The following is a 20514-nucleotide window of genomic DNA, read 5'->3' on the forward strand; positions in this document are numbered from 1 at the left end:
AAGCTTTGAGTTTACTCACATGAAAACAGTCTATCTAGCCCAGCCTCATGAGGCGGACCGAGGTCAGGTCCCAGAGCTTGTTTCTTAGTTTGCTTTTCAGGTCTGCTGATTCCAGATCAGCTTATCTTTATAGACAGCAGCAAGAAGGGCACTCAGCCGCAAAATGAGTGCACTAAAAATACACCGCGCACCTTGGATACTGCGCAGGCCATCTGATAAGGCTCAAGTATACTGAACAGCCAAATCCATGGCATTGAGCTCCAGGCTTAAGACGTCTGACAAGAAAGGAAGCTGGAAAACTTCTTCAGGGGCTTAGTTAAGGAAAAGCAAGGATTAAAAATGGTCGGAGCCGTCAACGTGTGCTTGTTTATCATATTTGACAACTTCATTAGGAACTGCCAATTGGTACTTTGAACTTTCAGGAATAAATACACGTCTGAAGGCTTTGTTAAGGTTAAAGGGGGGATGACATGAGGAATCCAATTTCTCTTGATCTTTTGACATGTAAGAGGTCTCGGTGTCATCAATACATCCTGCATGTTTCATATCTTAAAAAGTATTTATGTAATTGTTCTCTGGGAAAAACAAGAATGTGAAATATATATTAATGTAATTCATGTAATACGGCTGCAGTCTGGTAGTGCTGTTATATCAGCAGGGCTGTGATTGGGTCAGAGGCACGAGGTCACGTACAGGAGACAATCACAGCCGCTGATATAGAGCAGCATCACATGCCTACGAGTGCAATATTACCTTCAAACAACAGTTTGACAACAAACGTGTTTCGATAAATCAGAAACAACATTCCAGCCTCCAGTTTTCAAGGGAAGTGGGGAACGACTTTCTTCCGCCACAAATTCCAGCCCAGCACAACAGATAAACAAACCTCCCCTACTAATTCCAAACCGTCAATTCTTTTAAATGTGAATGATTAGGGAGGAATAAAGAGGCAGGGTGTGCGTGTGAATGAGACTCACTGAGAATGTGTCAATCCCATTGCACTGCGGCACTTTCCATTGTGTCACACAAAAAATTGACAATATGGTATAATTGCAACTTTTCTGGTTTATCTTAAATATCTGATATATTTCCAGCGATGACAAAACCGTGTTTATGTGCTGCTCATGATATTATAATATTGTAAACAAACTGATGTCAGTAATCAGAAGTATTATTAACCGTGATGAATAATATCGATTAAAAGACTCACATTATAATTTTAACGCCCCACCAGACGTGGTTTCCTGTTAAACTTTAAGTGATCACATGAGTCCTATTTCTATTGCTTTTCCACAGTTTGTCAAATCAAACCTACACCATCTCCACTTTGGAGTCTTTCAGCCATAATCCCTTTGTTCCCCTGAAGGTGAGTGCAATCTGGCCGGAGCACGAGGAAGATTAAGTGCTGCCGCAGTAAGTCACCTCTCCCAACCCATGCAGCACCTCACCGTTGACTCCAACCATATGACTTCCTCCACTAAATGCCACTTAAGCTATTACTGCTCTCCAGCCCGAGGCTGTGGCTGACCTGAGAGGCTGAGGACAGTGAGAGGGCGATGGGAAAAGACACCTGAGAGAAAGGGCTGGGCTGCATTGTCTCCTTCTGCTGACTCCATGAAGCCGTGAGTGCGTCTGTTTAACGCGGCTTTGCTGTAGCAGCACTTGCTGTGGTGATCCAGGTGTGTGTGTGTCTGTGGGGGTACCAGGGTGTTTTTTTCATGCATTCACTTCATGACATTGTTGTGTCATCTTGCCGTTTTGTGAAGGCTTTGCGAAAAAACTGTGCAAATGATAAAAGACACATGCTTATCCCTACAACTTTTTAGCTGACCAATAAGGGGAATTTATCAAAATTAGCACAATTCTCACAAATCGCTTACTGAACCTTCTGTTTCTGTTCATTTTGTATGAACTCATGTTACCAGATACACTGTTTGTTTGTTTGTTAAATGGATTGGTAAATGTTGAAATGAACGGTACGATGTATGAATAATGCAGAAGTATACGATCAGGGAGCAACTGTGTTTGCATTAGAGAACACAGACACTTACTAGTAGAATGTACTTAAATGTTGGATTTCGTTCACCTGATATTTCGTGCAGTGTTGTAGTGCTGAACCAACTCACATGTTCCATGAGCTCTCTTATCATCCCATTCCACTGGCCTTTATCATCCTGAAAGCCGTACTTGCCGTCCTGCACCAGGTGGATCTCATAGGAGAAGCCCAGAATGCTGGCCAGCTCCTTCAGCAGGTCGATACAGAAGCCCTCAAAGCGGTCATTCCCAACCAGTGCCTTGTCAGACTTCTTCAGCATGACGTATGGATCCTCCTGTACCAATACAACGGTTCAAATGAGAAGTGTTTTTTCTAACTGAATGAGAGTAATGTCCTCTGACAGCTGACTGAGCGCACACACAAACAAACACAGACACAAACAGAACACTGAGAGAAGGTTCAAAGACAACACAGACTCACTTGACATGACACCACAGAACAGTTTGCCGACATTAAAGAATACAGCTCGCGCATATGTTCATTTCATTTCTCGATACACCGGATTGAATATTTCTCCCCGTCCAAACAGAACACACAACACTGTGTGTGTCACTATAAGGAATGCTGTTCTGAACACATGAAAGACCACAACATGTTTCTGGAATTGGTTTGTGCAGTCCAGGTGGTAAGCAGGAGGTCTCAGGTGTTGGCCAGGGAGTTGGGGAGAGAACGGTCACAGAACTAGAGATGCTTGGCTCTCTGCCTTCATTCTGAAGAACAAAACCTTCAACATCCTAAACATCTGTGGATCCTGCATGGGTTTGGAAATGACAGTGCTGTTACACCTGTGGTCATACTCTGAACATTATGTACACACGTCAACGTATGTGCCACAGGGGTATTTACAAGGGTTGAGAGCCAGCCTGTCAATGTAGGAACTGGAAAGGATCTTCCCAGTATGTGTAACAAGTGGGTTTACCCTAAACTGTGGAACAGAGTAGGAAAATCATGCAATTACCCTTTCTTACACACTGAATCATGTTGATATTTCAGCAGACGAAAAAGCCCTGGATGGCCACGCCTTCTGAGTATGAGCCAGTGTTTTTACAAGGGTCAAAGCTTTGGTGTTGAAACATGTGATCCTGGCTTAGAGGAGGTTGGCATTGAAAATAAGACCACCCCTCCTCCACTGACTCCAAAAATCTGAACAGAGGGAGGATGATTGTCCGGAAACTGTGTCACAGCTGGTGACTAATTCATGATAATGCACATCCATATTGTGTGGCTTTGGGGAAGAACCCACTGAAAGCAATGTAGGCCAAAGCAGAGAAGATAAGACCAAGTTTACTGGTCCGGGGAGAATGCAGATGTCTGCAGTTTCTGATGTGTTAGCACATTACAGAGACCACCAGGTGTCCTGCATTGATCCAAGTGGAACACATCAAACTAATCTAGAGTATATATTTTAATTTCAAATGACACAATCCGGTTCATTGTATGCGTGCCATGAAGAAAAGCTTCAGATGTTATTACTAAACCCAGTGTGTTCTTTAACATCTCGTCTGCAAACAGATGGTTTACTTTCCTTAGACCCTGAAACTCATGCTGAGGTGTGTAGTGGGCACAACTGAGTCTAAGACTTCCCCCGGGCAACCAAGAGCTTGTTCTGTTTATATGTCTCAGAAAAACATCCTTAGATGTTCTCAAAAGCATATGCCCACTCACAATAAACATGACTATGTAGACCAATTTTGGGATGTCTCCTCAGCGACTTCCTTTTCAATATTGAGGGGTAAAAAGGTAACCCCTCTTCATGTAGAGATCCCATAATCCAATTATTCCATTATCAAGCCTAATGTGCTAGTGACCCTGGGTAGAGCAGAAACACTCAACACTTTCATTATTGTTTCTCACCTCTACCACTGTGCCTGGTTTTCTCAAGAGTTTGTTTTTTCCAGCAGTGCTTTTTGTATGTTGGTTGTCATAGATTTGTTCCCTTAATCCACTTCAAACTAAATTTCTATTCATTGTTGAGTGTTGTGCGTAGAACCAAACTGAAAGCAAAACTTTTTCCAAGTTGTCCAATTATCTTGATCATAGTTTAATGGCAGAAAACCCATTCAGCTGTAACCATCTGTTCCAAAGCCAGTGAAATTCCCTGAGGTTTTGGTGGCAAATCCACTTTTAACGTCCTGTCCACCCATTCGCCTGCATTACCATCCCAAACAGAAGGGAAATGTAGCCAACGGAGAGAAAAACAGAATGATGAGTGGCAGGGAAGTGCTAATTAATGTCTTCAGAAACATCAGACTTCATCTCTGAAAGCTGATGCAACAATGTGATATCAGAAGACTCTTAGCAGTATTCCACTTCTGCAGCCGTGTGTGCAGGCATTGTTTGTTTGTGATGGAATAAGGCTTGTTAATATTCCAGCGTTTCTAACTGTGCTAATTAATACGTGTGCTGGGTCAGTTCCTCTCTTCAGACTGAACCTGGTTTACCACACGTGTTTCATGTTGCATTAAAGCCGGACCACCGCTCGCTTCCAGAACAGCTTTGATTATATCCTATCAACAACTGAACTCCTAATCACAGCCTTGCTGCTCAATCCACGTTTAATGACAGTGTTTATCCATGTTGATAACTCATATGCCTGTCCAAAATAAGTCTTTCGAGGTTCCCTAAACATTCCTGCGACATGGATAAATGCAGCCCTTGGGGTGTTCGAAAAACTGCAGAGATGACTAAGGCGCACTTTATTTTAAAGCATGCAATTCGGCTGTTAACGAAGGACTGAAGGGTTTTTAAGAGATCTTTGTTTGCTTACATGGCTTTCAGTCAAATGATTTTAACAAGTTACAGTATATCTAAGGGATAATTCACATCTAGCAGTGCATTAAAGGATTTTAATGCACAATGTGGATTTTAATGCACGACATGCACTTCGCCTCTGCGGAGTACATTAAAATTATTTAATGCACAGTTAGCCGTGGATTGTCCCACTTATACCATGGTTATTTGCCAAGTTAAAGCTTTTATTGATGTTAACAGTGTCATTTTAGATCAATCAGGTGAACATGGCGGTTGTTTTGTCAGTTAATTTTAAATGTAATCAAACTGACTGGAGCGACCCGTGCATTAAAGGCTTTTAATGCACACCTTCCAACCAATCAGATTCCAGTATTCAAACAGACCATGGTATAAATGTCTCTGATTCTGCTTCACAAACCAAAGGTGAAGGTGAGACTTGCTTTCAAACAGGGAACGACATCTGGTGTTGTTGATTCAGCCAGGTCAATTTATTTCAAGGACTGAAACACTGAACGGGACACCGAGCTATTTGGCATTTCTGTGAGGGGAAATGAAATGAGAGTTTCATTACTTGAAAAGAGACCTGGACGCTGACCTGAAACAAGAAAACCAGCAGCAGAAAGAGCGTGAAACACAGAGCAATAAAGGCGCACGGTCCTTTACATGGAGTGTGTCAGCGACCTCACCAGGATAGTGGTGATGAGCAGCGAGCGGTTGGAGAGGGAATCTGTGATGTTCATGCCGTTCTGCCTGGGGACCTCAGTGATGTTCAGACCCCCGGATCCACTCCATTTGCCCACCTGAGATAGAAGAAATTGATGTAGTCAGAGCACGTTTGGCTTGGCATACCTGCGTGACCCATCGGAGCGTTTTAGCGGCCCTGTGCCGAGCTGGTCCTGAAGCATTAGCTGATTGGCTCTTCTGTCTTTATGCCAATGGGTGTGTGCTTGTGTTCGTGAGCAGCTAGACCCTTGCATATATATACACTCCCAATACATTAACATCAGAGAAAGGGCAATTCCACCCAAGGAGATTGCTTCTCAATTCAATTTAGCAAGAAAAAAGAACAAAGGGGAAAAACAATCTTAACATTGGCATGAATTTGAAACCTGTAGCGCTGTTTTTGAGATTTTATTCAAGGTGACGTACTTTGACGTATTTTTTCTGATGTTTCAATCCTTTCTCTAATCCTTGACAAATACCTAACAAAGGTAAACCATAAGAGTGCCATTAGTAGGTCACATTTCTACTATTCTTATCTTTAGTAAAGCACTAATGCAAATCAATGACACTTTTATCACTCCATGTTTTTAAAAAGGTTTTATTGGGTAGATCACAAATATACTGTGCATGCGGTATATGATGTGACATAGCAAACATTTAGAAGGCAAATTGTTAATAATATATTATTTTATATTATATAATTGATATATTTATAAGCATGAAATCAAGCTTAATATTATATTGCATGCTCATTTATTTAACTCTGTACTGGGACCAGTCGTCAATCAGAGAACCAGTTTCAGCTCAGAACATGAATGTGTTTCCAGGGCAGTGTTGGGTGTAACTAGTCACAAAGTAATTCGTTACTTTACTTTATTACTTTTCCCTTGGAAAAGTAATGTAAGGGATTACTCTATTTTTCTGTAATTTCTTTAGAGTTACTTTTGATGTAATTAAACTAAATACTTTGTGTAATATATGTGTGTGCGGAAGTGGAATTGTTATCAACATATAAAGTCTAACTTTAAAATCTGTGCTTTAATGTGTAATTCTCACAATTGTAATACTTTGGTTGGTAAATAAGAATACTTTATGTGGTTTAATATTATTTCTATGAATGAATTTAAAGAGCAGTTTCAAGTCTATCCTTGAATCACTGAACTATTCAAGGTTGATGTAGGATATAGAAAGTCATTAGTAATAAGTCATTAAATACTTTTTGTAGCAAACATGTATATTATATACTTTGGAGATGGTGGTCTAGTGGGTTAAACCACTGAACTGGTAAATCAGAGGTTGCTGGTTCGATCCCAGCAGCCACCACCAGTGTGTCCTTGAGCAAGACACTTTACTCCATGTTGCTCCAGGGGGATTGTCCCTGTAATAAGTGCACTGTAAGTCTGCCAAATGACTAAATATATTAAACATTAAGCACACTTGGGTATATTGAAACAGAACAGGTTATTTTACATTAAAGATTCAGTATATCAAACAACATGTCAGAAATTGATCTGTAAAGTGAAGCTGCAATCATAACAATCATATGATCAGTTGTGTTTTTTGTGAAGGTGATGTTACATTCTACAACACACATGTTCATGAAGCAATGAATCAACCAAACACTCCCTGTTGTAACATCCAAGCGCTGAAAAAGGAAAGTGACATCTAGTGGATAGTAGTAGCTGTAACACTCACAATAATGAATGTTCAGTGCTTGCGGAAATATGAAATAAACAAAATCAATTCACAATTCCTATCGAATCAACAGCATAAAAAAACAATTCATCGATTTCTATTTTTGCCCAAACCTACCAGTGATGTGTCATTAGTAAACATTCACACACGCACAAACAAGCACACACGCCACGAGCAAACAGTGCAATGTAGCTGTGTTCTCCTCATAATGCCACTGATCAAACCTGAGCAATGAGAGTAGGGTTAGCCAAACAAATCCCTGCAGCGAGAGAAAAAGAAGTCCTGCATATTGTAAAGTCCCTCCTCAACAAATTATGACTGTAAATCACCTCATGGCTGTCAGGATTCATCTTTGTCCGGGGGCGCGTTGAGCCGCTCAGAGTGCTGTGGCTTTGTGAATATCAAAGTTGTCCAGGTGCTGTGAGCACCTGACGCAAAGCCAGACATACGCTTTGATTTGACACGTGTATTAGCTGGATGGTGTGGAGGCGTGAGAATTCAGAACGATGAGCTGAGACACATTACAGGGTGATGTAGCATTCTTGCAAATTGACTGCAATTAACTCAATTCATTAAAGCCATTATCGGGGGAAGCCGCAGTTATTCATTTAGGATGTCGACAGGAGACTTTCTTGGCCTCCTTAATGTGAATGCATTTGTAAAACCATTTTTCTTCCCATGAATGTCTTTATTCTAATCTAAAATGCAGGTTAATATTCAATTTTCATCATGGTGTCCTCCCAGAACAGTCTTCTCAGAGAATACATGAGATTAGCTTTTTTGGGAATGATAAAGCACAGATTGTGTGGAGGTGTTTGGCACCTCAAAGAGCATCTTGACAAAAACAACTCCAATTTTTGCGTCCACAAATGTTCTCAGTGAAACATGCAGACAGGCATCTGAAGAGAGATCCTCGTGACTGCATCTGACTTCAGTCACTCATTAACAGAGGATTGTTTTTGACTCTACTTTCTGCTCTAATCCAATTTGCTTTATGATCCACTAATTTATGCTCATGTTTAAACACCTCATTTGCTTCCTTGTTAGGAGGTCAATTAAACGTAAGACGTAGATTGCTCTTTATTTGCACAGCAATGGTGACCAAACGAGACAAGGTAGAAAAGAGTTTAATGCAGCAGAGGCTTATTTAAATGGAGAAACAATCACTTGCATCGCTACATTTGAGGCTTTTGGCAGCTTGCTCGTGTCTGGCGCGATAGACAGCTCAAGCCAAATGCATCTTTATTTAAAAGTGACATCGTTTAGCCTGAGAAAACAGCTTTGTGAGGCTTTATACTACCGCAGTGTAAGAGAGAAATGAAGAGGGTAAAAGCGGTGTCATTGTTTGTGTGTTTTGTTTAGCGAGCCGTGTGTTTGTGCGATAGTTTACCTTTTGAAGGCCGTCCTCTTTAAGACTCACAATGTCCAGATCAAAGTCTGTGCGCAGACCTGTGGTTCTGTTGAAGCACAGCCGTCCCGTCAGCCCGTCCCAATGAGACTGTGTTCAAACAAAACACAACAAGTGATATTAAAGGAGTCGTATGACACAGCTCAAATGAATATGTGCTTTGTTTTAGATGTAAGGCAATGTCTCTAAAGGATTTAAGGTTGTGGGTGAGCATTCGCTTTTAGATAGAACGCATATTTTGTTCCCAGACTTTCATTTCTGCAATTTTACATGCCTACTACATGCATGGGCAACTAATAACATGCCAAAGACACAGAAAACATGTACAGTATTTGAACAATAGGATCCCTTTAAACAATTTGATTAAATATAGAAATCTAGATTTCAGTGCAGCATTACCTGTACACACGGCACCTGGATTATTAGCATAATAATGATATTAAGAATCACTGTTGGAAATGTCACTGATCATCATGAAAATGTTTGTTATTGTTTCCTGCAGTACTGAAATATGTTGAATGAAATCATTGAAAGGATTCTTGATATCTACAAATAAATAGACATAATACATGATGTTATTAATATTGGCGTGCTGAACTACTAAAGTCTATTGAGTGACTGCATTGAATTAAATGTGGCGTCTGGTGGGTTTGGCCGACTCAATTCAGATTCACGCTCAGGTATTGAAAGGATCATAAGCTGTACATTTTGCCAGTGCACAAGTTTTCACACATACACACACACGGCTTCAATTTCCTTTTTAATTACATTTTACATCTCAACGCCTCCGACACGTCTTCCCTCCAGACCTCTGTCATAATTAAAGACCATCACAACTATCTCTGTAGACACTGAAAACATTACACGGCATCTCCTCCTCTGGGTTCCTCCCTTGTTCTTTAACCACAGAACCACAGCCACACACATGTATGTTTTATTATCTCCGCGGGGACAGTCCATAGGCGTAATGAGTTGTCTATGGTACAAACTGTATATTTTATCCCCTATAAGCGTGTGTGTTCCCCATTATGCCAAACAGAGAGACACACAGCGCTCTCCACGCCAACTCCACGTCCTCGTTTTACTCTTCTCTCCGCAGAGCTGTTCAACAACTCTAATCGGCTGTTATGGGTCTCCATGAAAGTCTCTCTTGTGAGTTGAAGTAAGAGCTGATTATTCCACTCACACCAGAAAGTGGGACACTGGGAGTTTAGGAATGAAATGAAGGACCAAACACAAACTTAAAGGAATCTACTTCATCAGGTCAAATGGAGCTGACTAGAGATGTTTAGCGTGAAAATTGTAATGTTAAAAACAAAGATCATATCTGAATAACAGTGCAGAAAAAAAGATCTAAAAGAGCAGAAAGTGTTGTGTGATTGTGAGGTTTAGGGGTAGGGAATATGATATACAGTTTGTACCGTATAAAAACCATAGCGTCTATGGAATGTGCCCATGAAACATGGAAACCCAACATATGTGTGTGTGTGAAGCGAGGGGTGTTGGGGAGTCTTACTTACTGAACGCTGTACCAAAACAATGGTTAAAAAATATCTTTGTCATTATAAGAAAAGTGTGTGTTCGTTTTATCAAATGATTTAAAGGATTTGAAAATAATGGCATGTCCTGATGTTGACAGCCCTGGTTTACATTCCTCCTGTCTTCATTTTGAAAAGAACTGTATATATACAACACATGTCTTTCGTTTGTTTACTTATATATGAATACATGATTAAATGCAATGACATTAGAAACTCTCTAAATACTGTCCTGTATATAATGTGCAGTTTAAAGACGATTCAGCGCACGCAGCGTCAGCGATGTTCAGCAGATGATAATGTGTTCTTTAAATGATATCTTCTCTGTGTTGTGCAGTGTTTGTGACAGCGGGGCTCTGGGCGAATGTCATTACCTCTTTAATAAAGCTCATGAAGCGTCCGCCGAACCTCCAGGGCTTGTGCCGATGACACTGCAGCGAGTTGACAGTCATCTGCGGCGCGTGCTGGTAAGAGACCGACACGATGTGGACGGCGTCATACGTCAGAGCAGCATCTGTCTGGAATAAACAGGGGGGCGATATGTCAGCAGTAAGGAGTAGAAGAACAGCACGACCCCATCGGCTGACAGGACCATCATCAGCTCATACTGAAGGTGGAGGAGGATCTGGATCTATTGGCTCTATCCACCACAGGCAACACCTCAAAGCATCGTTTGCACATCAGGCCTCTACAGTGTCTTCATTCCTTTATAAACACAATGGAATCCATCATCTTTGCATGAGAAATGCTGGAAGTTGATGCTTTAGGCTCTTTAAATGTTATTACAATTGATTTAAGATGGCAAGGAATCACCGGCTCAAGCAGAATACAATGTGTTGACGTGCTTCTGTACAATGCTTCGTAATCCATAACACAAAGTTACCACAGCTATATCTTCTTGTTTCCTTGTTTTGCACAAAGGGGCACATTGTAGGAAACTTTTAAACAGACATTAATGAACAGTATTTGGGTAAAATGGAGAATAGTGTTGTCATCAAGGAGGTAAAACGGGTGGGTCACTATCATTATAAACTGTCTTTGAGACCCACAAAATAAAAATCCATTTAATTTCATATTTGTTGTATTAAGAAGACTCTAGGCTTTAAGAAATATGTGTTGGTCAAGCTCTCACATTTTGTCTTATTTAACTGCAAGCAGACACTGTACGCGCAAACCACAAGAGATGTCCACCCTGTCATGGACAAATACAAAGTAGAATAAATCAAAACATATCATCATCAAAACACCTGCTGATACCAATATTGCCAAATAAGTTGATATAATCTTCTCATGTATAGCATCTATTATGTTATATTGTGAATTATAACTGTTGTATTATATGACGTTTAATATTATATGATATTTGTTGGTGACAGGGTGAACAATGGCAGGGTGGACACACAGTTGTGTCTAAAGTTAGCATTTAATATACATAAGTTGAATATGTAGTTAGCAAAGTGATTCACTGTTGAACCAGAATGTGCACTGTGTAAAATATAAATTTTGCATTTCTGAAAAGTTTTTATATTAATTCATATTTTATAATGACAGGGTGGACATGTTAAGCTTGACAACATCCAACTGCAAACACAATATGATGAAAATTGTGAATTATGAGTGTAGATATTTACTGTGCATCAAATGCTTTAACCTCCAATAAGGAAAGGCAAAATGGAGGAAGGGATGTCACTGAGTACATCAGTTGATTTCTTAAAGGGCCATTCACCCTCATCATGACAGGGTGGACAGCATTTCCAGGGAAACATCAAAATGCTTAATATCATCATGAAAATAGAATATACATTATTTTATCAAATAACTTGTTGAGGACCATAAGAATATTCAAAAAATATTTTCATTTTATGCAATTAATTCACTTATAACACACAATGAAGTTAAGGTTAGCAGTGTGGGACATGCCAAAATCACATATATTGAATCAAAGAAAATGGTATAAAATGAGAAAAACAAAACTTATTGTACTTGTGTGCGTGTATATACAGTATTTGGCCATTTTTAATGAAACCTCAAAAGGTCATTATTGTGAATTATGTTCACGATAGCTCAGTGATTCTGGGGAGGACACCAAATTGACCCGGGTACTAGATGAGACTAAAACATCCAGACCTCAGCAGCAACAAGCCACTACAGACAAAAGAAAAAAGTTCAAAAGGTCATTGTTCTGTCAAGAGCCAAACAGCACGTCTCAAGTGCACAAGCAACAGAAGAGAAGGAGCCACTGACTACTGAGTGACTTCTGCATTTATCCTGATTTTATTAAACATGAACGCTTGAACCGCACTGCTGACAACTGTCACAGCCAACACAAAGAATTACTCAGTCAAAATACTCAAATATATCAGATATATGCACCATACACCTCGACATGAAGAACAGCTAGAGTATATTTGGACCACTTCTATCTGTAGTTGATGCCTCTGGTTCAGCCTGGGGGAAATAATACAAAAATACAAACTGGCAAACATAAAGAAAATATTAAAATCTTCCCAGTTCTGCTTCTGCACATGCACTGCGCTGTCAATACAGCATTGACTTCCGTGAAGTGAGGAAACTCATTTTTTAACCCAGGGCATTGGTGTACAGTGTGTGAAGCAAGTTGAAAATCCCAATTACATCCATTTCCTGTACCACTAACTCATCCTGACAACCTCCTGGAGAGATAAGCCCTGAAGAGTAAAATTCTCTCAAGCTTTGTCCTTCCAAATATCTCCAGACTGTTCAGAGGACCTTGCTACTGGCGTCTTGTAACTATGCCACAGGGTTGTTATGATATGAAAGCAATGGATATGAGCTCACAGAGTTTATAAAACTCCAACCGTACAAACTGTCATTCTCTCTCAGCTGGGGACCCCTGGACAGTGTCTAGACGTCCCACATCCGCTCTGATTATAGCTGTATGCAGTAATGTTAGCCTCAGGAGTACTCTAGAAGTAATGTGCTGTTCTTAGCTGTGTTCAGAGGACAAAGACATGTCAGACTGCCCGCCTGTTCAATGAAACGAGGCCACTCACAGCACCTTTGTGCCATAGTAACACTCCACTCCATAACCAAACCATCCGAAATTGTGCAGCTCTGCGTGGGAGGGATTTACTGCAGTGAGATAGACTGAAGCCGTAGAAATGAAACCATTGTTTGTAGTAACAGAATATTCAACCGTAAGAAAGAAAATCAATGTAAGACTTCTGCAGTCAATAGGATTCAATGACTGTATTTAAATCTAACCATGTCACACATTGCTGCGGTAATGTATATCCTTACAGAAGAACTACCTCTGCAGTACACCTCAATGGTCAGTGGTTTCTTGTTGGCTACTGGCTGATGGCATGATGTAGAACATAGAAGCATACCGTCATGATCCCTTCCAGGAGGCCAGAGTCAGGTTTTGGGGGAATTTGCCTCTCGAGAGACCACTTCTCCAGGATGGCGGCCACCTGAGGATTTTCTACATTCAGGATACGGAAGCCGGTCATATTGACACCGCAGAAGCGATATGGCTCCAGGTTTATGGCCATGAGATCCTGGAGGCAGAGAAAGAGAGAGGATTTCATTTAACCAGCCCGAATCCCGCTGGCTGAGAGGCTTGTCGTCTCTTTGTTCCCTAATAAAAGCAACAGACTGACAGAAGGGTACAAAGAAGACAGAGAGGGGGAAAATAAAAGAGATTAAGGGTAATACCATACTTTCCCGGGCTGCCGAGGTACAGCCAGATGAAGCATCGTAGGACGCAGACCTCTGTGCCAGCATGTGTGATATCAGATTGAAACACTCTGTAATCCAGCGTTCATTGCTCCTATCCGCTGAATTCAACCGTAAACACTTCACACGGCTCTGAATGCCAACCTGTCACTGAAATGTATCGTGATACCTGAGCATTCGCCCATTCTGAACAGTGCGGCTTGTTAACAATGCACATCTTCAGTGTAACGATGTGCGACCAAATCCGCAGAAAATGAAATTGCTGGTGTGTAAAATGGCATTAAGATTAAGCGTAAAATCTTTTCAGTTGGGGTCAGAGCGAGATGGCAAGGCTATCTCGCAGACAATGAATGGCCAAATGAGCAAGCCGGCGTTTCAATGAAAGAGCTTCTGCTCAGTGTAATTAATGCCGGAGAACAATAGCGACACACACGCACTACACGCACCGCTGTTATTCTGAGCACCAGCCCACATATTGCCAAACACGATAACATGTTGGGTAGGTGGGAGCAGCAGCAGCGGAGAACTCTGCTACGACATAATAGACTGTTTCATTAACACCCCGTGGGGCTGAGAGTCTTAGAAGAAATGCATGTGCCCTCGGAAACCGCACTTTATCCAACCAGAACATCAATGGTTTCTGCTGAAATGTCAATTTCAGGTTTGAAGTCTAGGGCTGCTTTCCATCGTATGTTTTTCAATACCTATTTTTGTTGGAATTCTGTACCAAATATGATTGAAGGAAGGGCTGATTACTCAGTTTGCTTATAACAATATGGTGAGAGTAACAACATGTGAATTCCAATGACCTAAATCATTATGTCACAATGATTGAACAGCGACAAAAATAAATAACTGGTAATATTTGTTCATTTCTGAACAGCAGAATAATTTATGTTGTTTTACATACGCGCGTGCCTGGTCTCACCACATTTACTGAAAGCAAGTGTCCACAATCTCACAGGGCACGCTTGAGAAGATGTCAGTCTGAATTTGTAAAACCAGTGAAATTCATTGGGAACGAGACCAAATTATAAGAGTAATCCCCCAAACCTATTCATTCAGCCACATTTGCAGGATTTGGTTCATTGACCAATATTAACCATATAGTTCAATAAACCATATAGTGACTTCACTGGTTTGTTTATAAAAAATGTTTGCGTTGACATTTCACAATAATAATGTGGAAGGATAAAGGGATAGTTCACCAAATAAAAAAAATGATGTTAGCAGTTACTCATCCTCTTTTCATGTCAAATCTGTGTGAGTATCTTTCTTCCGCGGAACACAAAAGAATGTTTTTTGAAGAATGTTGTTAACCGAACAGCGGTGGCTTTCATTAACTTATATTGAATGAACACAAAACCAATGCAAGTGAATGGCTGCCACTGCTGTTCTGTCAACAACATCTTTCAAAACCTCTTCTTTTGTGATCTGCATAAGAAAGAAACTCATACAGGTTTGACATGACAAGTCAGTGTAACTGATGACTAAATGTTCATTTTGGGGTGAACTATCGCTTTAATAGACAAGTATCACAGTCATTCGTACAATGCATAAAGTGAGATTTAAGTTCAATTCCAGGTTTAGTTGTAGATATGAAAAATCAAGAATTATGATGCACTTTATTCAGGGGACAAGCATGAGGTATTGCTTCAAACACTACATGCTTTACTAGGTCTGTCACAGGAATAATAAGATTGTCAAGAATGATGAAATAGCCACAGTTAAAGCATTTACAAAAGATGATAGATTGAAAAAGGTGCCTTTGCAATGACTATACAGCAAAAAATGTCCACAGACCAAATCCGGTTGCAAATTTAGCAATGTAGCAATTAGTTGACACTGACACAGTACAACAGGGAACTGATGTGATTTAAAAACCATCAGAAGCCAAACGTTGTGTGCCAATGATAATCTGATTTACACTCTTAAGGTAATAACATGAGCTGATCGTGCAGACACTTGGTTCTCAGAGCACACGCTCATTACAACAGAGAGGTCCTATTCACCAATGCCAGGAAGGATGTGAAACATGTGCAGCAGGCATGCCACTTTCTGGGATTGGTATGCCAAATAAATGGCATCCACTATCCAGCTTACTTTCCCTGGTTGTAGAGAGTTGTCCTCAAAACAGATAGAGCTGCCACATGCCCAAGGCTCTCTTTGTGTTCTGGATAAATCTGCAAAGTGTTGCAAGGATCTGATCACTTGCTAGTTCAATACCTGATTCCTGATAGGGATAGTGGATCCTTCTGGCCAATGATTGAGAGTTTTCCAGAGACCCCTCTCAAGCCCCCAATCCTCTTGATGGAAGAGCGCACAGTCAGAAGGGCCAGCATCAATAAGAGGTCACTGAGCTCAGCTGACTCTGGCTTACTGAAAGTGGTCATCTAATTAGGTCTTCTACGGACCAACCACAGGCCAGACATGGAGATTCCAGACATCTGGACATAGGTTCCAAGCCATGCCCTACCCTTGAGAAGGAAGGTTCTCCCTAAGGGGAATCCACTTGGCAGGGGTTGTTTTAGGAGTGTGAGCTCTGAGAACCAATTCTCCTCACAATGGGGCTTACTGTGAGAACACATATCTGCACAAATGCTGTGGCCAGCAGTATGCCATGGCATTCATGAAGAAGGAAGCCTAGGACATGGAACACCACAGGGGACAGTGGGAGGGCTCCTGAGAAAGTGTTTTACATTGGTCTTATTTGTCTGTAGTTTAGAGTACAATGAGCCTAGTCACTTGATGGTCACTACACTGAAACACCCCTTTAAAGAAGAGTTAAAATAGTTTTTAATCAAGTGTTTGCTTATACAAAAGATGCCTAACGTTTTGCATGTTGCTTATATGGTTTGTGACTTTGTGTGTAGAGTTTAGAGAAAATCAGATGTAGTTCCCTTTCTGTCGGTCTCTCGACGTTGTGTCGAGAACGACAGATGGGGTTCGCCCATGAGAACCTATCAACTCTAACTACTAAGAAAAGGCCAATGAAATTTGGCGAATGAAATTTGCATGCCGGGCTCCGCCCCCGGATATCCGGTATAAAAGGAAGCCGGCGTGCATCATTCATCACCTTTTGTTCTTCAGAGCCATCGACTCATGAGTACAACTTCAGATATTCCATATCTACCTACTACAACTGCTTACACTGCCGGATCTATGACCTTTCCAGCGGATCGTCCCTCCTGCAGCGATCTTCCCCTGGGTGTCTCGGCGGTTCCAGTGGTGTCAGAGCAATTTCTAAAACAGTCCTTTTCAGGACTTACTCCTCTACAGCGCGGCATGTCCCGCTGTTCTCTTGGGTGCGGTACCCTCATCGAGGAGGGGGATGGACACGAGCGGTGTGTTAGGTGTTAGGTGTGTTAGCAGCGTTAGTGGACACATCTTGCCCGCACTGCGGGCAGATTGTCATGCAAAAGTTGCGGTCACGGTTGGCTGTCTTCTTTCGGGAACCAGCCAACATTTCGTCTGCTACCCGGGCTGTGACATCTGTGGCTAAGGCCCGGGATTCCGACCCGGTTAGCAACGTTAGTGATCTGGGGATTCCTGCGGACGTAAACCCGCCAGTCAAGCGCTCACGGGCCGCCCGCACCCCAGCACGCTCTTTTGACCATTCCCCGTCCGGCGGTGGCACACCGTCCGGGTCCTCCTCTGCGCATTCGGAAACGGAGCGCAAAGCTGATGAGATGTCTATCGCAGCATCGGAGGGAGAGATGCCGACATCCGACTGTGAAGACTCCGGGCTCCCCCCCCGGGGGGCAGAGCTCAGGAGGAAGCGGAATCGAGATGTCGGCCATGCTAACCCGGGCTGCCGCGAGCATTGGGCTGCAGTGTACGCCATTGCCCCTCCCCCAACGCTCGCGGTTGGACACGTGGTTCCTGGGGTCGGAACGCGATGCCAAACCAAGCCCACCTCCGGTTCCATTTTTCCCGGAGGTGCATGAGGAGCTGTTTCAGACCTGGAGCGCCCCTCTCACGGCTCGCTCCTCGCAGACTAGCTCCGCCTCCCTCACCTCCCTCGATGGTGGGGCAGCCAGAGGCTGTGTCGAAGTCCCCCAGGTGGAGCGTGCCATCGCGGTGCACCTATGCCCGCAGACGGCTGCCACATGAAGGACCTGACCTCGTCTCCCGTCCAAGGCCTGTAAGACTTCTGCTTCCCTCATAGCGAAGGCTTACAGTGCTGCGGGCCAGGCTGCCTCCTCTCTCCACGCCATGGCCATCCTACAGGTCCACCAGGCGAAGGCGTTGAGAGAGCTCCATGAGGGTAGGGCCGACCCGGGTGTCTTGCAGGATCTCCGCGCCACCACTGACCTCGCTCTAAGGGCGACTAAAGTGACGGCGCGGGCCCTGGGTCGGACGATGTCCACTCTGGTGGTCCAGGAGAGACACCTCTGGCTGAACCTTGCGAGTATGAGTGACGCCGACAAAGTACGCTTTCTCGACGCACCCATCTCGCAGGGTGGGCTGTTCGGTGACACCGTCGAGAGCTTCGCACAGCAGTTCTCGGCGGTGAAGGAGAAGACGGAGGCGATAAGCCACATTCTTCCGCGCTGTGAATCGACGGCCCCCCGGCCCTCGACTTCCCGCGCACCGCCTGCTCCCCGACAGCCCAGGGCCTCTTCGAACCCGACACCGGTTAAGGTGCACCCCCAGGCTGCACCCCGGAAGAGGACTCCGAAGGCAAGGCCCCCTCCTCGCCAGCAACCTTCTAGGAAGGGGCCCTGACGAGAAGACGCCGGGGAAAACAACATCTGGCCCGACCGTCACAGTTCCATCTCTGACAGGTCGGTATGGGACGAATCCTGCCTCGTTTCCAAAGCCGGGCCCTTATCAGGGCCTGGCGCCCACATGCTCACAAAGAGAGTTGTTTCCCCCGCGCCTGCATTCCAGCCGTTCGCACACTCCCCCGGACTGTGCTCGGCGAACCGACCTCACACCCTGGCGAGGTGTGAGGCCGCATACATACGACAGCTGTGACCACTCTCGTACCGACAGTGCGTGCCATTGTCCCGCCAGGCAGGCAAAAAGGCGGAGCCCGCCAGGGCCCCTCCCAAGTTTCGGGGCATCATCTCCCCCTCTCTCAGAGGCAGAGACGCCTCCGTGCTTCGGGCAGAGGTCTCCACCCTCCTGGCGAAACAGGCAATCGAGCCCGTCCCACAAGCCGAGATGTTCAGCGGGTTCTACAGCCCGGTTTTCATCGTTCCCAAGAAAGACGGAGGGTTGCGCCCCATTCTGGACTTACGTACCCTGAACAGGCACCTCCACAAGCTGCCTTTCAAGATGCTAACCCAGAGGCGCATCCTGACATCTATCAGGTGTCAGGATTGGTTCGTGGCAATCGACCTGAAGGACGCTTACTTTCATGTCTCGATTCTTCCTCGACACCGACCGTTCCTACGGTTCGCTTTCGAAGGTCGGGCATATCAGTACAGAGTCCTCCCCTTCGGTCTGTCCCTGTCTCCACGAGTCTTCACGAAGATCGTGGAGGCCGCCCTCTCTCCTCTCCGGGAGAGAGGTGTGCGAATACTCAACTATCTCGACGACTGGCTTATCTTGGCACACTCGCGAGATCTGTTGTGTACACAGAGGGACATGGTGCTCCGGCACCTAGATCGATTGGGTCTTCAGGTCAACCGAGAAAAGAGCAAGCTCTCCCCAGCGCAGAGTATCCTCTTTCTCGGTATGGAACTCAACTCTGTCACCATAAGGGCGCAGCTGTCCGCGGCACGCGCCCAGTCAGTATTGGATTGCTGGGATCATTTCAAGCAGTCAGCGGTCCCCCTGAAACTATTTCAGAGGCTCCTGGGACACATGGCATCTTCCGCGGCTATAACACCCCTCGGATTGATGCACATGAGACCGCTTCAACACTGGCTACAGAGTCGAGTTCCGAGGACGGCGTGGCACACCGGCAGCAGGCGTATGGTGGTAACTCCTGTTTGTCGACGCACCCTAACCCCTTGGTCTTCCTTGACCTTTCTATGAGCGGGAGTTACCCTCAGACTAGCTACGAGGCACGTCGTGGTGACAACGGACGCTTCGCTGCAAGGGTGGGGTGCAGTGTGCAACGGGCACGCAGTAGCGGGGCGCTGGACGGGCCCCCGGCTGCGCTGGCACATCAATTGCCTAGAGTTGTGGACGGTACTGCTTGCACTGAGAAGGCTCCGGCCTCTAGTGCAAGGTCAGCACGTACTGGTTCGCCTGGACAGTACCACGGCCGTAGCGTACATCAATCGCCAGGGTGGCGTGCGCTCACGACATCTATCACAACTTGCCCGACGCCTCCTCCTGTGGAGTCAGCAGGTGATCCGTTCCCTGCGGGCCACCTACATCCCAGGCTATTGAACGAGACAGCCGACTCGCTCTCTCGCCAGTACACACCCTGCGGAGAGTGGCGACTCCACCCTTGTGCTGTCCAGCTTATTTGGGTGCGGTTCGGTCAGGCACAGATAGACCTCTTTGCCTCCCGCGAACCACCCATTGTCCGCTTTGGTACGCCCTGACCGAGGCCCCCCTCGGCATGGATGCCCTGGCACACAGCTGGCCACGAGACAAGCGGATGTACGCCTTCCCCCCAGTGAGACTCTGTGCAAGGTCAGGGAAGAGGAGCAACAGGTGTTACT

At 44.2% G+C, this 20514-nt stretch overlaps 1 protein-coding gene across 1 annotated transcript in view; it reads right to left on the bottom strand.

The window, feature by feature from the left end:
- The window catches only part of grik3 (glutamate ionotropic receptor kainate type subunit 3), a 93438-nt gene that overhangs the window by 26425 nt on the left and 46499 nt on the right, over positions 1–20514 (bottom strand). The window contains exons 6-10 of the mRNA XM_056761893.1: positions 13540–13710; positions 10546–10689; positions 8616–8723; positions 5494–5607; positions 2127–2330 (exon numbers count right to left, since the gene is read on the bottom strand). Of these exons, the coding sequence (XP_056617871.1) occupies positions 2127–2330; positions 5494–5607; positions 8616–8723; positions 10546–10689; positions 13540–13710 (741 nt within the window). The remainder of the gene's footprint in view (positions 1–2126; positions 2331–5493; positions 5608–8615; positions 8724–10545; positions 10690–13539; positions 13711–20514) is intronic.

Source organism: Triplophysa dalaica, chromosome 12 (genome assembly GCF_015846415.1).
Source record: "Triplophysa dalaica isolate WHDGS20190420 chromosome 12, ASM1584641v1, whole genome shotgun sequence".
NCBI lineage: Eukaryota > Metazoa > Chordata > Actinopteri > Cypriniformes > Nemacheilidae > Triplophysa > Triplophysa dalaica.